This window comes from Perna viridis, chromosome 7, assembly GCF_037379345.1.
Source record: "Perna viridis isolate PV_CMFRI_1.1 ecotype Kerala chromosome 7, ASM3737934v1, whole genome shotgun sequence".
Lineage (NCBI taxonomy): Eukaryota > Metazoa > Mollusca > Bivalvia > Mytilida > Mytilidae > Perna > Perna viridis.
In genome coordinates, this window is record NC_142451.1 from 32,819,055 (window position 1) to 32,837,057 (window position 18,003).

At 33.0% G+C, this 18,003-nt stretch overlaps 3 protein-coding genes across 3 annotated transcripts; all 3 read left to right on the forward strand.

Moving 5' to 3' along the window:
• The first annotated feature begins 68 nt into the window (after positions 1-68).
• LOC148612351 (uncharacterized) lies at positions 69-4,697 on the forward strand. The gene is made up of 2 exons (XM_088593699.1): positions 69-321; positions 1,898-4,697. The coding sequence occupies exons 1-2, from the start codon at positions 267-269 to the stop codon at positions 3,151-3,153; spliced, it is 1,311 nt and encodes a 436-aa protein (XP_088449825.1). The 5' UTR covers positions 69-266; the 3' UTR covers positions 3,154-4,697.
• A 72-nt stretch (positions 4,698-4,769) lies between these two features.
• Positions 4,770-9,953, forward strand: LOC148612352 (uncharacterized). The gene is made up of 2 exons (XM_088593698.1): positions 4,770-5,125; positions 7,432-9,953. Exons 1-2 carry the CDS (start codon positions 5,071-5,073, stop codon positions 9,066-9,068), a joined length of 1,692 nt encoding a protein of 563 aa, XP_088449824.1. The 5' UTR covers positions 4,770-5,070; the 3' UTR covers positions 9,069-9,953.
• Positions 9,954-14,009: 4,056 nt separating this feature from the next.
• Positions 14,010-17,020, forward strand: LOC148612353 (uncharacterized). Its single transcript, XM_088593700.1, has 2 exons — positions 14,010-14,149; positions 14,632-17,020. The coding sequence occupies exons 1-2, from the start codon at positions 14,086-14,088 to the stop codon at positions 16,713-16,715; spliced, it is 2,148 nt and encodes a 715-aa protein (XP_088449826.1). The 5' UTR covers positions 14,010-14,085; the 3' UTR covers positions 16,716-17,020.
• The last annotated feature ends 983 nt before the right edge of the window (positions 17,021-18,003 follow it).

Consider the following 18,003-nt stretch of genomic DNA (forward strand, 5'->3'; position numbering starts at 1 on the left):
GCTAAATTTATTTTTCACCTTTTGGCTTTAATGGTATGTGTATCTAATTTTTATGACAACTGTGTTCGGTAAAGTCATGTATTAAGAAATTTAGCTTTTTTCTTAAACCTACAGTACAAAATGGTTAACATATGATTAAATTGTGTAGTCACCGATGAATTATAACATAATGAAAGCACAAACATCGAAATTCTAAATTAAGAATCCGTTGTATAAATGGACTACCAACCTATATCATTGAAACCAGTTCTGCCAACTTCTGGAACATGAACTTTATCTTTGGATCATGTTTTCTTCTGATCGCAATTTCTTCAAGTGCAGGTAATTTAATAATTTGATAAAAAGTTATTGAGCTCTTATAATGTTTAAGTATCGCGTTTGAGATCTGTAATATTAATACTTTTTTCACGCTCTAGTTTTAAAATCGTAATGCACAAAATCTGAAATCAAATCGAAGAATTTTGCAATTTTGCAACATCATGTTTATTTTTATTTGCTTTGTTTATTCTTTTCTTTCTTATGGATACAGCATGAAAAAAATATGTTTGACGTTATTTCTCTTAAAATGTTGCTGAGTTAAAGCTGATGTGTCTGTGTCTGTGTTTCAATTTGCCGATTGAAAAAAAATGTCACAAATACGGTCTTTAGACAAACTGCAAATCTCTCTTTTGAGGAGTCATGTACATACCATTAATCAAAAACATTTTTAAAATTACCCAGTTCACGTTTCCTGGGTTAACATTTGCACCTTATAATAAGGATAAAATATGAAGCAATTCTATTTTTCGAAACGATGACAACTTTCTTTAAGAAATGAAAGGTTCAATCATGTGCTTAATGTTTATCTGTCAAAAAAGTCATTATTTGCCTTGATCGCTTTACACGTATATGACATGTCAGATATAAATTATTCACAACGGATAGGTCCAAGCTATTTCTGTCTCGGTGATGATACATACATGTATATGTGTACGGAATTCTAAACGATTAACAAGCTCTAAAGATTACGACGAACTAGACTATTAAAAACAACTTATTTAAATTATTTAATTCATATTCCCTTCTGGTCAATGACCCGATATCACCGATTATGTTTTTTTTATATTAATTTCGCTTCATGACTAATATTTTGACTATTGTACATATTTTAATTTTAGATAAATACAACAAATAACAATCAGTAGGTTACAAGCTGGCATATTCTCTAATTTGCTAAATGCGACACTATTTATCTCATGATCTTGGTTATCAATTACATATATCATTTGATAATGTACATTTATTGCAGTTCAGTGCATCTACAGAACACCTGAGGTATTTGACCGTTGTCTATATTTTTTGTAATGTAACATTGCACATATTGCATACACTGAGCTGTCATTGTTTTTTTAAATACATCTTCCTGCAGAAATATTGAGACTTTCCCACTGATTTACTTTTCATTCTGTTTATTACAAATATTTTGTAAACATTTAATGTGATCGTGTAAAATAGTACGACGTGCAGTATCACATGTAATCAGCATACCAGACGAGCCTTATCACAAAACACGGTGTCAGGAATGCATTATTAAAATGGAAAGTATAAAGCACACAAAAGTCATTATCAACCACCAATTCGAAAGATATTACGCCAAAAAACAAGACATTCATAATCAGGCTACCAGAGATAGCTTTTATGTGCAACAGAGAAGAAAAGGACGGTTTTCTTTTCTCAGGAATTTCATAAGACGTTTGTTTATAAAAAGCAATAACCATAGTTTTATTTTCATTCTTATGGGTAAAAGCGTGTCCTCAATGGAATAACGGACCATATTTTTTCCAAATACTGCCTCACTCGGTTAACAAGAATCAAACTATGCATCGACTGAACATCATGATTTACACCTTTTTTTCAGATAGTTCTAGGAACCGTGAATTTTCTCTTTCGAAATATCCGGACAATGAGGGGGTTTTACAAGCTGATGATATCAATGCGAAACATCTGAGGTCAGATTTACTTACCGCAAGAAAAGTAAGTGCGGATCGAATATTAAGCGACACGGTTGTCGCGAAAACTTTGATAGTTTCGAAGCAAGGAAGGACATTCAAACATCGGGATAAACCGGAGAGAAAAGATGCAACTAGACCATTCGATAACCGAAAAACATCAATTAAAAACACATTAGAACAGACACAATATTTTTCCGACAAACGTGGCAAAAACGTGAATGTTCTAGGCATTTCGAGAACCAATCTGCGATCTCTAGGTAAATTACCAAGGATACATAGCTCACAACTTCATTCACGCAGTCGTACCGCAATCGAAAACCAACAAAGAAGATCAACAAAAAGAAGAGGACTGAGAGGTGACAAAGCTTTTCAAAGAGTAAACAGACACAAAACTAGGTCAAGCAGTAGTAGTAAAGGAACTCGAGAGTTATTGAACAATGACATACAAATATCAAAATCGGACTCAAATCAAAATGGCCTTCTGAATGCAAGAAAAATTCTTTCAAAAACTATAGACACCATGTCTTTAACGGCTGATCATGTATTAGCAGATAGAATACGAAGCGATAAAATAAAAACAACAAATTTACGTGTAACCGACAAAAGAAAGTCGAAAGTGTCGTATTACCATTATGATGTCGAAACCCCTGATGTAACAAGGACCAATCTGCCAGTAACGAATAAGAGCCCAACGCCTTATTCGGGTGGGGATCATCACAGTTTCAATAGGAAAAGTAAGAAAAGCGGCCATTTTCATAATAATGATTTCGTCCACAGGAAGGTCTCAAGAGGTTACTCGAAAACATCCACTGATAGTCGAAGAAAAATTTTGAACATTCAAAGACCAAGACAAAGCAGTACTGATAAATATTTTGAATCCACAAAGGTACGGATAAAACCGAAAAACATGCAAAATTCATTTGAAGTCGAGTATTTGGCTCCATACGCAGTAACGAAACCTAACATGGCGATGTTTATTGAATCTCCGACGACGATACGTCGGTTGTCAACACCAGATACATCGAACAGGCACTACCAGGAGTACCTAGGATACGGAGAACTTAACTTCGACCCCGTCTTACCGACAGTCGATCATTTGCAGTATATAAATGATAAATATAGATCATACAGAAAAATTACTGATCGATTGCAATTCTTCTAATCGAAGTAAACTTATAATAAAATATCTTTTTAACAAATGAAAAAAAACTATATGCATTTATTTCATGATTTTGAATTTTACATTAGATTTACAATGGTACTATACTTTTGCAATATGTCTATAAACACTTTTTGTTTTAAACAAGTAAAATCAACAACCAACTATAAAGACTTTTACACTGTTTAACAAGAAATTCTACCTTTGAATACTTTAAATCATTTGTGTAAGACTTCGTTAATCACAAAATCTCAAAATGGGTCATTTCCACCAAACCAATTAGAATGTTAAAAAGATACACCGACCAACTAAACAGTTTTAACTAATATGTAGAACAATGTCTACGTGAAACATTCACTAAGAATTGTTCAAGTAATGAGGGGATAAATAATAGGAAAGAGTGAATAACCAAGATATGATCACGACTGTCGAAGATCGCAGAGATTTAACGAGTGTGGGGAACTTGTTTTGAGCATAATAACCAATTGATTATTCTATTTATCATATTTTTTCTCCATATACTAGTGTTATTCTCAACATAGATTTTGAATTTTGTTATTGGCGGATGATAAGATGATAAGACGTGTTTTAACGTTTGTTTGTTGTTTTTTATTATTATTATTGTTTGCGGTAGAAAGTCCTAGAATGAAATTACCAAATTTATTTCACAGTGTGAATTATTGAAAATGTTTACAATGAACATTCACGGCTGCAGCTCATGCATGATATAAACTTCCAATTTGCACCATATGCCATCCCCTTTTCTCCTTTGTCCTATCCTCATTCCCCATGTAAAAATCTCCAACCCTAGTAGAGTCAAATTGCGTTTTTATCAATTATTTACATTACCTTTTTGATTTCTTCAACATTCAAACATTTATTTTTAATTAAATGTAATACCGGTATAAAATCAATTAATACGTTTAAAAGTAATTTCCCCTTCACCTTAATTTGAAATCCCCATTCCTCCATGCACGTACCCAATCCCCATTTCCGTTCTCAATTCCATGCACCATGTGCCATAGAATGCGAAGTGTTCCCCCCATACAAATACTGTATCTTTACAACAATAAATACCACTTTGCAAAGCTTCACGCTTATTTGCTTTAGATTTTTAAGCACATAAACTTATTTTTAAAAGTAAGATAATACCTTCAAAACGCTATTCAATTGACACACGACTAGCCTCATCGAATAAATTTATTAAAATTGTAAAACCTCTTCTACACTGAAGGAAAGTTAAAACGGTGTTTCTTTCTAACCTAAGTTATATTAAATGTTCCTACCATTACATGGATACATTAGTTCTGGAAGTGGTTTTATACTTCAAATGTTTCTAATTTATTTCGTTTTTCCTTTTTGTCAAGGTACAAACAGTAAAATATCATAAAAAGTGATTTTATTTTACATTTTTGAAATCGTGAGATATATTTCATAATTGATCATACGTGAGCTTGCAGTTGTTTATGAAATCAATATACATGTGTGTGATTTTCTAAAATTTTAAACAATACTTAGTATAGGCAAAATAAATTTTGATATCTATACTTCTTCGTTGTTACTGTAACATACATACGATAATTTATTTCCAACGTAAACCATACTTCATATTCGTGTCGTTTGTCAGCTTTGTGTTGTCTATTTTTACTACGCTTTATACTCATATAAAATAAATAAGCTTGACATAATGAATACATTTACGTATGCAACACGAACAAATATTCTATTTCTATGTATGCAGATGTTTGCTCAGTTACCGTAACTAAAATATAACGTAGTGTCATATCAAGCCACTCTTGTCCTATTGACCATAAAATAAATTTGTAACACTCGGTTTATTGTCAGTTCATGTATCTCATTAACATCGAAAAAACGACATATCTATCAAATGTGGTCCGTAGCCACTGATTGACAATTGAAATGAGACTTCAGGGTCAAATATGGATTGCATTGTTTTGTTTATTGAATATTGAAGGTAAGTGGTTGTTTTGAAGTTCTTTAATTTTTTAACCGCAAATAATAGTTTAGTTGTATAATTGCTGTCTTTCGATTGTATTTGATGCATAATACTCCAAAATAAGCAAGTAGCGTGTCAAATAATGTCATTTTTAAAGTTGCATAAGAAACAATGGCATAATATGTAATATACATATGTCGTTTGTTACTTTTTATCTTGTATATCTGCTATGTCACGAAAACGCTCTCAATACTCTACAGGGAATTTCCTTAAGAAAATAAGTGGCAACGAAGAAAATGACTTGAAGACAACAATGTTGATATTGCATTTCAAATACTCAAAATTAAGAACTTAAAGCATATGAATTTGACCAAGATCTATCATTTTATGAATTAAAAAGAATATTCAAAATTTAATTTCCATCATATCAAGAAAAATTGGTTTAATGCTCTTTGTTCTGAAATGATAATTGACAAATTAAGAAACCTTCTACTTCGTATCAATCTCCTCGTATAAAGTACTTTAGTACAGGCTACGGAGAATGAATTGGTCACGGTTCAAAGCATTTCTACTCAAAATATTGTAGTTAAATATATATAAAATATTGGAATATAAAAACCGTAATAAGAGTAATCAAGGGAACCAAGATTCTAGCGGAAATCTAAAGAATGTAATCCAGGGACAAAGACCAGACAGGGAAAACAGACAGACACAACAAAGAACATAAAATAACCAGAATAACATGTACAAAGCAATAATAGTAAATGAGCAACTCGAAAGCCTATAAAACTTTGGAAGATGGACCAGGTGCCCCGGTAAGGTAAGCGTCCTCGGCTTTCCTGGAATCCCCGCCAAGTTGCTCATATAATGTCAAGTCCGGGGTAGACGAAAGAGGAAAGGAAAACCATGACACGTTAAACAAATCAGTTTTCATGGTACAAATGGATATACCGTAACGACCCACGAGTATATGATGACGACCATACAAATTCTGTAGTGATGATTTCAATCTTTTAGTAACATAACCCAATTCAAAAAGCCTGATTGTTAAAAATCTAGCGCGATACAAATAGTCAGCGTAGTTACAGCAAGCCCTGACATAACAAATGAGTTATGCTGAAACTCGTCCAACACATTGGACAAATATGTTGTCGATCAAAACTTACAGCATTTTGAAACATCTTCGGTATACTTGTAAGATGATTTTTTTTACACAGTATACTAAGAGCTACATATTTGTATCTAGGTGTACCGTCTTTTTTATTTTAGTAACAACGCTGTATAATGTTTTTGAGTCGGGATTTTAACTAAGTATGGGGAATAGAAGTATAAAGAGTTGAAAAATTATAGGTTATGCTGTTATTGTATTCCAATAATAATCTTGAATTGATGGTTTCCAGAAGATCTTTCGAATTTTTCAGGATCCACATTTAATTAATACCACTACGGGAGAAACAAGTGTCATTGTAGGAATGAAGAACCTTTTTGACAGCTGTGAGTATTGAAGTTTAAAGTTTCAAAAAAGCGGTGGTACATTTTGCAGATCGAGCTATGTAGTGTTGCTTGTATGTATTCTTGTGGAGTTTAGGAATCCAGTACATGGACGGCAGATTACAATCATCGTCTTTGGTAGAGAAACCAAAAGAGGATAGCACAGATTTTGGAGAGTGTGGTGGCAGTATAGGTCTTATTACTGTTATTATTTTCTACGTCTACCTCTGATAATAAACATTGGGTGTAATACGTTTTACAGACAAAAATAATGTCGTTTTGGGATTTTCTGCTGGTACTACAAGATATTTGTCATGTACACAATGTTTTTCCTACATCCGATTCTTTGAAAATTGACACTCATTGACCTACTAAAAACTTTCATACGTTTCATAATTAAAGACTTCAAAGCCTACATCCACTCTGAAAGAGAAATAATGGCTTCTTGTTGTCATTTTAACCTTTTTCCGTAGTTATTCATGGCATCCATAAGAACTTATAAGTCATAATTCCAATTTATGTAGCGTGGTTCACGGTACTTGGAACCTTTAAAAAGGACTTTACGGAGAGATGATGACATGACTGGAGAGAACCATATTTGAATAGAGAGTTTTTGCAAGAGCAGGCAAGTGATTTAGCCTTGAAGTCCTGAATCTCGAGGTCATTCAATAGTCTTTATTAATTGAAATTGTTTGATGCAATAAGTGAAATATAGGAATATGCAATAATTGATATTGATTTGTCTTTGAAAATAAGGGGAATATTTTTCCTGAAATATTGAATATTGCTTGTTTGTTATTATAATTTTAATTTTCTATTTTGTTTGCTTTCAGTATCTGGTTCAATCGAAGCAAATGTGCAAATAAGGCCTGTCGTTAACTCGAACCTACTTAATCATGCTGCTGATATACCAATACAAGGGGGACAACTCCCATTCAATGTGGAATATCTAAATGCTGCAATGCAACAGAATTATCAGAATTCAAAGATTGTCACAACTTCCAAACCACGAGTTACACCAACAACTCCGACAAGAAAGGTAGTCAAAACAAGAAATCACGTAACTGTCCAACCTAAATTAAACGTTACAATAAAACCCATAAAAAAGAAAGAGTCTACTGGACGGGTAAACCGGATTCAAGACCTGAAGCCTCAACAAATAAATTCAACATTATCAAGCAAACAAAACCAATATTCAAGTCCAATTTTGTTAAACCGTAAAAATTTAAACAATGGTACGAAAGTGGTTATATTTCAAAATAATCAAAAAACATCAAATCAGTTAAGTATCAAAATATCACCGACTAATATGAACTTGAGTAAGAATACTACGTTTTCAAAACAAATCAGTCACCTTAAAACAAATGATACTAAAGCATCTGGCTTATTCAATAGAAATGCATCACTAGCGTTACTCATGTTGGCGAATAAAGAATCAGACTCAAGTGAATGGATATATGACAGCGTAGAAAGCGATTATTCAGAGTATTTTAGTGACAACTCTGATGAAGTCAAATCCCCACTCAACAAGAACAATATTTACAGTGATGAGTCCAGCGTGGAATTTTCAGACGAATACTATCTGCCTGGGGAAAAAATACAAAATAGGAAAAAGTCCAGTTCACACAATTTCATCGACAGCGACGAAGGTGATTTCGACGTTAGCGAGGAAATGCGATTTGCTTCGCGTCCTGGTGGACTTATGTTCCTTTCAAAGGTCAAGTCTTTAAAAAACAAAGTGTATTCTGCAGAAAACAATAAATTGAATAATGAATACGAATATTATGATGATAGTGAGGACTATGATTACAGCGCTGAAGTGTCAGAAAGTTGGGAGGACATTGACTCTGTCGCAAATCGTTCTCCACAAAGGGGAAAAAACCGAAAGATATTAGACTTCCGTAAACCCTTCAAAAGCCTTAATCTTTCTCCAATTTCTCGACGAAAAAAAAACAGAGATGAAGATGTTTGGGACTACTATTCATCGGAAGACAGCAGTTATGAGTATGAATACGAGTATAGCGATTCTGAAAATAATGTAAGGCAAGGTCGCAATAATATTAAAACCATTTCTGGTGTTCGAAATGGAGCTCGTGGTAATCGTGGTAAATTCGTAAAGTCCCAAATTTACAGAAGAAATAGGAAAATAATTGACGCTTACTATGACAATAGTGAAGACAAATGGGAAAACAGTGACGAGGGATTTTGGTACGATAGCGATGACAGCGAAGGGGTCGATAAACGGGGTCTCATGAGCAAAACACTGGCAGACAACTTTGGTGGTATATCAGACGACAGCTGGGAAAAAACTGAGAGAGATTCTTACGAATTTGACTCGTCGGAGGACAAAAGTGACAAGGGCAGAAGTATAAGCCGTATTGAAAAAAGAAGACGAAAATCGAATCTTGAATCTTGGGAAGACGATTCGGATTTCTTTTCTAGTGAAGACTTTTTCTATGAAAAATTATAAATAACTATAACTTGCATTTTAAACTATAAAATGAATGAAATTTTGAATGATTCATGCAAACTTAGAGTGGGTTCCGTTCTATAGGAATATTAAATTTGTAATAAAAAGGACTCAAACTTGTCATAAACAGTAGCAGTTTATATCTAAAAACACAAGTTACCGACGGGGTCTCAACTGATTAAACTTTCAATATACCATGATTAGATAGTTAAGTCGTAATATACTTCATTCTTCACAAAGTTTCCTTATAAGGTGTATATATCTTAAATATCTTAAATAATGGAATGATATGTTTTCGTCTTTATGGGTAAAACAAACCTGACCACGTGAAGTTCTGTGTCGTAAAGACGTCAATAGGGTTAACATACAATAATTAAACTGACGAGAATAAACATGAACATTTCAACAAAACACATTGAAGTAGTTCAATAAAGAACGTCTGAAAAAAAGTTAATTATTACTGTTCTATACTTTAAACAAAAATTATCTTCCAGTTATTTTTTAGTTGTTTTTTATTCAAAGGCTTATATATGAAACTTAAAAAAACAGGACAATGCAAGAAATACATTCAATAAATTATCGAGCGAAACAATACATTAAATACCAGAACTGAATACAACACCATTCGAATTTTCAAATCCTTAAATCACAGGTCATAAAACATTGTATATCATTTTTTAAAAGTGAACAACCGTACGTAAAAAACTGGTAATTTTTTTGCGATTCGAAAGTTTTGCGGATTGGTGTCCAAAAATATTGATTCTATTTTTGTAAAACGAAGTTTTGCGATTTTGAACAGTCTAATATAATATAATGAAATATAATATAATAGATTTTAGCATGAATATTGTATAGTAATTATGTTCTAGACGTTCCCAGAAAAAAAAATTGATATATCCTAATTTTGCATTGGGTTCAATACAGTGAAATATGAGTTCGTATTTGTTCTTTGACAGTGATTCAATAAAATTGAAAAAAAAATCCTTTTATCATTTGATTTTATATTTTACTGAAACTAAGACAATAAACTTTGATTTTCACTCAGTCATGTAAACGATCAGAAGAATCAATTGGACAATATCTTCTTATGCACTTTTGTCGGTATCAATCACTATACGGCTATGACACTGATAGAACATTTGAATAAAACCCGGAATATGTTAAAAAGCGTGAGGAAGTGACTAAATACAAGAATATGTTGCACGGTATTTCTTTATGGACTAGATCGAATGCAAGCTGCATAATATAATATAATATAATATAATATAATATAATATAATATAATATAATATAATATAATATAAATATTGGCCTGAGCAAATATCATATTGCACGAACGTGAAAGTGCAATATGATACTCTGCGTGGGTTATTACACACTAATATTCATGCAATAATCCATTTATTGTATGTTATAATATTTCTATTGTTTCTGGAAAATTATCTTTAACTGAGGTGCATTTTTTAAACACTGTTGTTATATCAAATAAGGTCAAATATGTTGATATAAGCACTAGTGCAATTTTAAATTACTTTTCCTTTGACAGTGTTTATTTCCAATGCATGTGTATAAAAAGACTCCAGTCATTTCATTTTATTTTTTTTAATGAAACATGATCAATAATATTTTATTTCACTCAGTCTTGTAAACTATAAGTTGGATGATTGGTAAAATGTTCCCATACATTCTTGGTCGGTTATAACCACTACATGACTTTGGTAGAACATTATTACTTGAGTTAAATGTATAGTTATTCAATATGTATCTAAGCAAAATACGTCGTTCAAGTTGGACAAAGTTCGATACCAACCACTTGTAGACCATATTTAAAGTGCTTTTTGTACAATTTACGGTTGTTACTTTTTCTGCAAAACGTGTTCAATTGACTTCAGTATATTATCATTTTTTTCGGGTGCGTCGAATTCTCCTCTGCATAAAAATCCGTTGTCTTATTCAGCCATTTCGTTTTGTTTATCGCACGACAAGTAGTATGCAATATGATATGATATTCGGAACTTCTGTGTTCGCGGAAAATATATTTAAAAAATAATTGCGCTAAACAGAGTACCATATCGGAGCATATTGCACCTTCAATTTCTATTGAATAGAATAGGACACAATTTATTACTATAAAATAATATAAGATATAATGTAATATAATATATTTTGTACGTACAATTCAGAATCATTGTAGACTCAAGATCTTGAAAAATATGATTTTGTGTTTGGTAATATAATAGGAATAGAAAGGAATAACATGTTATCGCCGTTATCTAACCAGAACCAAGAATCGAGTTTCTATGTACTACAGAACGATCTACAGTATATATATATATATATATATATATATATATATATATATATATATATATATATATATATATATATATATATATATATATATATATATATATATATATATATATATATATATATACGTCCGTCCAGTTACGTGTGCGATATTATAGACTACTTCCAGATGCATTTGATAACATTCTTGGTGTCAAACAAGGTAAACTTTCTCCCCTACAATATTTATTCTTCATTAATGATATTATTCAAGATATATCTTCAACACTTGATATGATAATGTGGAACACAACGGATTTGTTATTTATTTGATTTTATTTGCCGATGATACTGCTTTGTTCGGAAAAACGCCAGACATTCTTCAATATCTGCTTGATAAATTGTTCGTTTATTGCCGTAAATGGAATAGAGAGATAAATACGGAAAAAACAAAAGTGCATGTGTTTCGTTACGGCTACAGGCCTAAAAAAGAATATTTTTATTACAATGGTAATGAACTCAAAGTATTTAACTCCTATGTTTATCTAGGAATGTTATTACATTTTAACGGAAAGTTTGTGCATTCTCAATAGCGTTTTGCTCAGCAGGGGTCTAGAGCAAAGTTTTTTTTTCATTAACTTACTTAAGCAGATATGTTTAAGCCCTGAGCAACGAATGACATGATTGACAGTATGGTTGGTTCAGTTTTATCTCTTGCATTAGAAAAATGGGGATTTCATAAGATAAAAGGATAAATGTTGTATTTAAACGTTTTCACAAATTTGTTTTAAGGCTGGATAAGAATGTACCAACGAATTTTTATATTTGCTGAATTGGTTCATTTACCATTATGTGTCTTGCGAAAGCATCGCATATTATAATATAAGTAACGTAATGTATCAGAAAAACCAATGGTTGTTTTGATGTTTGTAAACCTTTATATAATGATGCAATGAATGGTGCGGTAAATTTGGTTTCAAAATTCAAAAATTAAATTATGTATGGCTACATGAAGAAATCAATAATATCTCATATGAAATAATTAAGCATCGTATTAATGATAAATTTATACAGCACAGGTTTTCACCCATCCACGAAAGTAGCCAGCTACGTGTATACTATAATTTGAAATATTCAAACGTGATGGCTTTTCATTCAGAATTGTCAACTTTCCTTTTATCTGTGGCAACATCCCTTCAACACCTGCGTATGGAGTGTTCAAATCACAACTTATACGTTATGCCAGAGCTTGTCGAAACTACGCAGACTTTTTGTATCGCGCTAGAACTCTAACAAATAGGCTTCTGGAACAGGGTTATGTTATTACAAGATTGAAGTCATCACTACAGAAGTTTTATGGTCGTCATCATTAACTCTTGAATCGTTATGGTGTATCCATCTGCACCATGAAAACTGATTTCTTCAACGGGTCATAGTTTTCCTTTCCTCGATTGTCTACCCCGGACTCGACTTTTTATGAGCAACTCGGCGGATTTTTCTAAAAAAAAGAGTGGATGCTTACCTTACCGGTGCACCTGGTTCATGCTCCCAGTTTTTAGTGGAATCCGAATTGCTCATTTGCTTTTGTTACTTTGTACGTATGATTTTAGTTACTTTATGTTCCTTGTTGTGTTTGTCTGTTTCCATGTCTGGTCTTTGTCCTTGGATTACATTCTTTTAATTACCGTCATAACGTTGGTTCGCTTGATAACTCTTTCACAATATCTTTTCCTTATATAAATAAAACATGTATCAAAAACAAAACATAATATTTGTTAACGCGACAATCTGTTAATCTGTTCTACCTCTCTCTAAACATATAACAAGTTATTGGTTTTTTTTCAGAAATATTAACTATTTGATCTTTTTTTTCTAATTTTGGTGCTTGAAATCTTAATAGATTTTACAACTTATTTGGTATCTGTTACATAAACCAACTTTCTTTTCGCCACAATTTGATGCGATCTAAAGTAAAATGAAATAAGATTGATTGCAATTAATCGGTTTCCATATATGTAAACAAACCAACAATAATCAGTCTGTTTTAATCATGCTTTTTTTCAGGTAAAATTTAATTGGATTTAAAGCACTGTATTTCTCACCGCGCGTCGCGTTCCTGAACACTAAATATTATCGGCTTCCCTGGTTTGTCAAAGCCGTTTTTTTTTCATCCTTTCAACGGACTTCTCTAACTTGTTTTCACAGACCAGACCAATATTGCTTGAATTACTGTTATTATATATATATATTCGCTGTGTGTAGAAATGTACATGAAAGAGATATGGTTATTATTTGTCTTAAAAAGTCAATCAAATACACATTAAAAATGAAAAATATTGTGTTTCCTTATGTCGTCAAATGCCATTTATACCATAAAAACAGTGTAGTTCTAGATCTATGCATATCTGTTTCAAGAAACACTCATTAATTATTTTCAAAACATTATCTTAAATTAATGCTTATTAAACTTATTTTTACATGTCAACTTGGCCGAGAATTTTTTTTTTTTCTCGTTTTAGGTTATATAATATATCAAACGCAACATTTTCGTTTATGAAATATTAATTATGGTACAAAAAAGTGAGTTCATGTTATCTAAAAAAACTGTATTACAGACATGATTAATATGCAAAGTGGTCCTCTAAACTAGTCTACAAATTAATTAATTTTTTCAACAAGTATGCTTTAAGAAATGACAATATAGTTTTAAAATTACCGTACGTACAAGATGAACAGCCTGGGTACCGCCACCTTGTTCCTTGTTGTGATTTGGATCTCAGTCAGTGAGCAGGGTAAGAATTGATACGTATACTAGTGTTGATAAATGGTAATTTTTGTGGTTGTTCATATAAAAAGTTTAAGCAGAACTTATAGGAGTTGGTGATTGATGTTTGCTTTAAATCTAAGGTGAGAGGACAATGTATATATATATATATATATATATACAAAAACACACATCGTTCTGTTTACTACATACATGCATTTCAGTAGTCAACCACAAAAAGTTTACATTTTGAAAGTATGCTTGCTATTCGTCTAAAGTTTCATACATCATTCCGTTTATCTTCAAAACGATAGCGCTTACTCTTTTAAAAAAAGTCGGTTCCCCGTTTCTAAACATTAAGAAACATTTTAGAAATGTGTTTGATTTACGAACTTTTTATTCGTATAAAAGTTATATGTTTAATTCGGTTAAATTTGAAACAGGGTTGGTTGTTTCAATAGTTTGTTTTATCTCCAAAAACATATTTCACGACACTTTATTTTACTGCAGGAATACTGCCATCGAGGAAAAATCAAGTCCGGTCAAGACGAAATTATCCTGAGAGAAAGCCAGAAAATATAGAAAAGGTGTTAGCATCTGGAAAGGAAAATTCAGGTGGTGGGCCAGCAAGCAGCGGTGGACAAGGGAACAAACATAATGTAGTAATTGATCAACCACCATCGAATAATGGCGGATTATCTAATGGTAATTTTGGAGGACACGGTGCAGTTGTTGATGATCCAACCCCAAACCTTGGGGGACCTGGAAACCATGATGTAAGTGTTGCTGATGACCCAACCCCAATATCGGGAGGAGGGACTCCGGACAAAGGTAACAATAATCCTGAATCCCCTAAGCCTGAAGGAGGGTCTCCCAATGGTCAAGGGAATAATTATGACGTATCCGGACCAGGAGACACAGCGCCAAATGGTCTTGGAAATATTCATGATGCGCCTGTACCGGATGGGAATAATAATATTGCACAACCCAAAGATGTAGGACCTCAAAATGGACCTGGAAATAACCAAGATTCTCCTGCTGCTTCAGGCGGTGCAGATCCAAACGGGCATGGAAATAACCAAGATTCACCTGTTACTTCAGGTGGTGCAGGTCCAAACGGTCATGGAAATAACCAAGATTCACCTGCTGCAACAGGTGGTGCAGAGACAAATGGACAAGGAAATAATCATGATGCTACCATACCTGCATCTTCAGGAGGTGGAGTTCAGGTAGATGACCATAACACTCATATTGTTGGAAATGCTGGTGGTCCTGTTGATGCAAATGATCACCCGCTACCAAGACGTACTAGCAGACGACGTAAGAAAGGACGAAAAGGTGACAAAAATGAAAACAAAGAGAAAAGGATAGAATTCCTTGAAGATACTAAAGAGATGCGAGATGGTGCTAAAGCAACTGAAGATAATGAAGAAGATTCGGAGCCACAACCTGTAAAACCACGAAAGTTAAGACCCAAGCCTACTCCTGCAGAAAAAGTCATTAATATATTAACTCATAACCAACCTCTACCGTCATCGGATCCATCAACAAATCAGCCGTCACAACAATCCGAATCTGCAGCCAGCAACCCGTCTCCAGCTTCAGGTCTTGTTGATAACTACCCATCTCCAGTTTCAAGTCATGTAAATAACAACCCATCTCCATCAAAACCAAAGGAAAAGGCACGCTTGTTTCTGTTTGGTGATTGGTCAGATTGCGATTCAAGTGATTGCTGGTCAAGTGAAAGCAGTGACTCTGAAAAGGGATCCTCTAGTGAAAAGAGTACAAAGGTTGATAGCAATATCATAGAGTCAAAATTGAAATTTCTTCGCAGCAGACCTAAGGCTTTAATAAAAATGGCTGCAAAGGACATCGATGATATATCTGACAAATCTAGTGATTGTAATTCTTCTGATGAAAGTGATTGTGAGTATTGGTATTCGTCGGAGGAAAGCGTTGCGAACGATAATGGTAGACGATCAAGCAGCAAAAAAAATTGGAATAAAAAGGGATCAAGTGAAAGTTTTCCCAGGGGAAGAAAATACGGTTCGAGAGAATCCTATGAGAAAAACTCTGATGGACGTGATTACTCTAGTGATTCATCTGGTTGGTATGATTACGAAAGTTATGAAGACGACTGGTCCTCTGAGGGTCGTCGAAATAAACACGGTGATAATAGAAAGACCAAAACCAATGGAGATAGCAATAACAATGATAATAACAATGATAATAATCATGAAAATGGTAATAACAATGAAAATAACCATGACAATGGCAATGCCAAAAATAACCATGGCGACAATGGCAAAGGTAAACGTGTGGAAAGGAAAAGGAAACTAAATTTCCAAGATTGGGACAGTTATGAGTACTCAGATTATAGTGACTCATACGAATCATCTGATTATAAGTGGCATTCTAAGGACAGTGCTGAGAAGACTGAAAAAAGAAACAATGAGAAAAAATCCAAAAAAGGGTGGTACTACGATAGTTCTGAATATTACAGTGATTCATACGACTATGAGTCGGACGACTCAGGATACTATTCTGATTCATCTGAATGGTATGAAAACGATGACATATTCCATAAAAAATAATGCTTGAAAATAGGTTTAATGAGGCCAGCTCGATGAGACCCTATGTTAACTAAACAGAGTATTCAAGGAATTTACATGTATTTTCTAGGTTTACTGTTGTATATTTTATCAAATCAGTAAATTTCAATTATTTTGTCCATACATAAAGACTTTTTTTATTGTTAGGTATTGATCTTGTTCATAGTCTTGTTTATGTCATGCTGTATTCTTGATATTAGTTTGTTGAGTCTGTTATTACATTCGGGCTTAATTAATAAGTTGTGACGTGAGAAATTAAAATATATATAAATATATATATCATCATCTTCTTCTTTCATAATTATACTACAGGATGCCCGCGGTCAGTGGAGCAAAGTGTGGACACAGTACTAATTTGACGGATCTAAACTATATGAGTAATCGTTGTAAAGGATCTACGATCATCTACCATACATCAATGGTGTACAGTTTTGTTCAAATTGCTCTAGTAGTTTCTAACGCATGTAAGCAAATTATTTGTTTTTCTTATCTTATTCACAATACCGATTTTTTAACCATTTCCTTACCAAATTATCTTTTCTCATAAGTCAGAATCGAAATGTTTTATCAACCAAAGAAAAAAAACCATGACTAAGCAAAGATTCATATCCTCATGCCAATTAACTTTCCTCGAAAAAAAATGTTTAATCTGGTGCTATTAGTTGGTTATCCTGAGACTTCGCCCAAGTTTCACTCCATGACCAGTGGCCAGCAAGATAGTGACCTTGATTTTTATGTTATCACGAATTCCGATGATGTGCACGCTATATGTGCCTTCTTGGTCTGGTTTGGGGTGTTAACGTTTTTTTTTTTTTTTTTTTTTGTTTTTTTGTTTTTTGTGTTTTTGTTTTTTTCATTTTTGAAGACTCTTATACAGCATCAAGACGCAGAAAAGGCATTATAGCCCTACTCCTTGATATTAGTTATTTTCAATGTATCGTGTGAGTTTTTTTCAGACGCACATTCACTTTGTAATCACTCTTTTATATGTAGACACAATTAGGTGATCAACCCCCAGACTGGGACTTTTTTTATCGTAATTTTTAATGGTGAAAGTCGAAAGGGAACTTTCTAGCATTCAGTCCTATCATTCTACGAAATACTTTTGTATCTAGTTCAAAATTTAATTTGTATGTATTTTTGTTTATTAAATGGAATAAGCCGAGATACAAAGAAGGAAGGCTCACTAGGCTTACTTCGACACACCCTAAATGTGTGAGAAAGTCATTTGTTTGTGATTGATGATCCAATGTGTGTTTTTTTTTTTTAA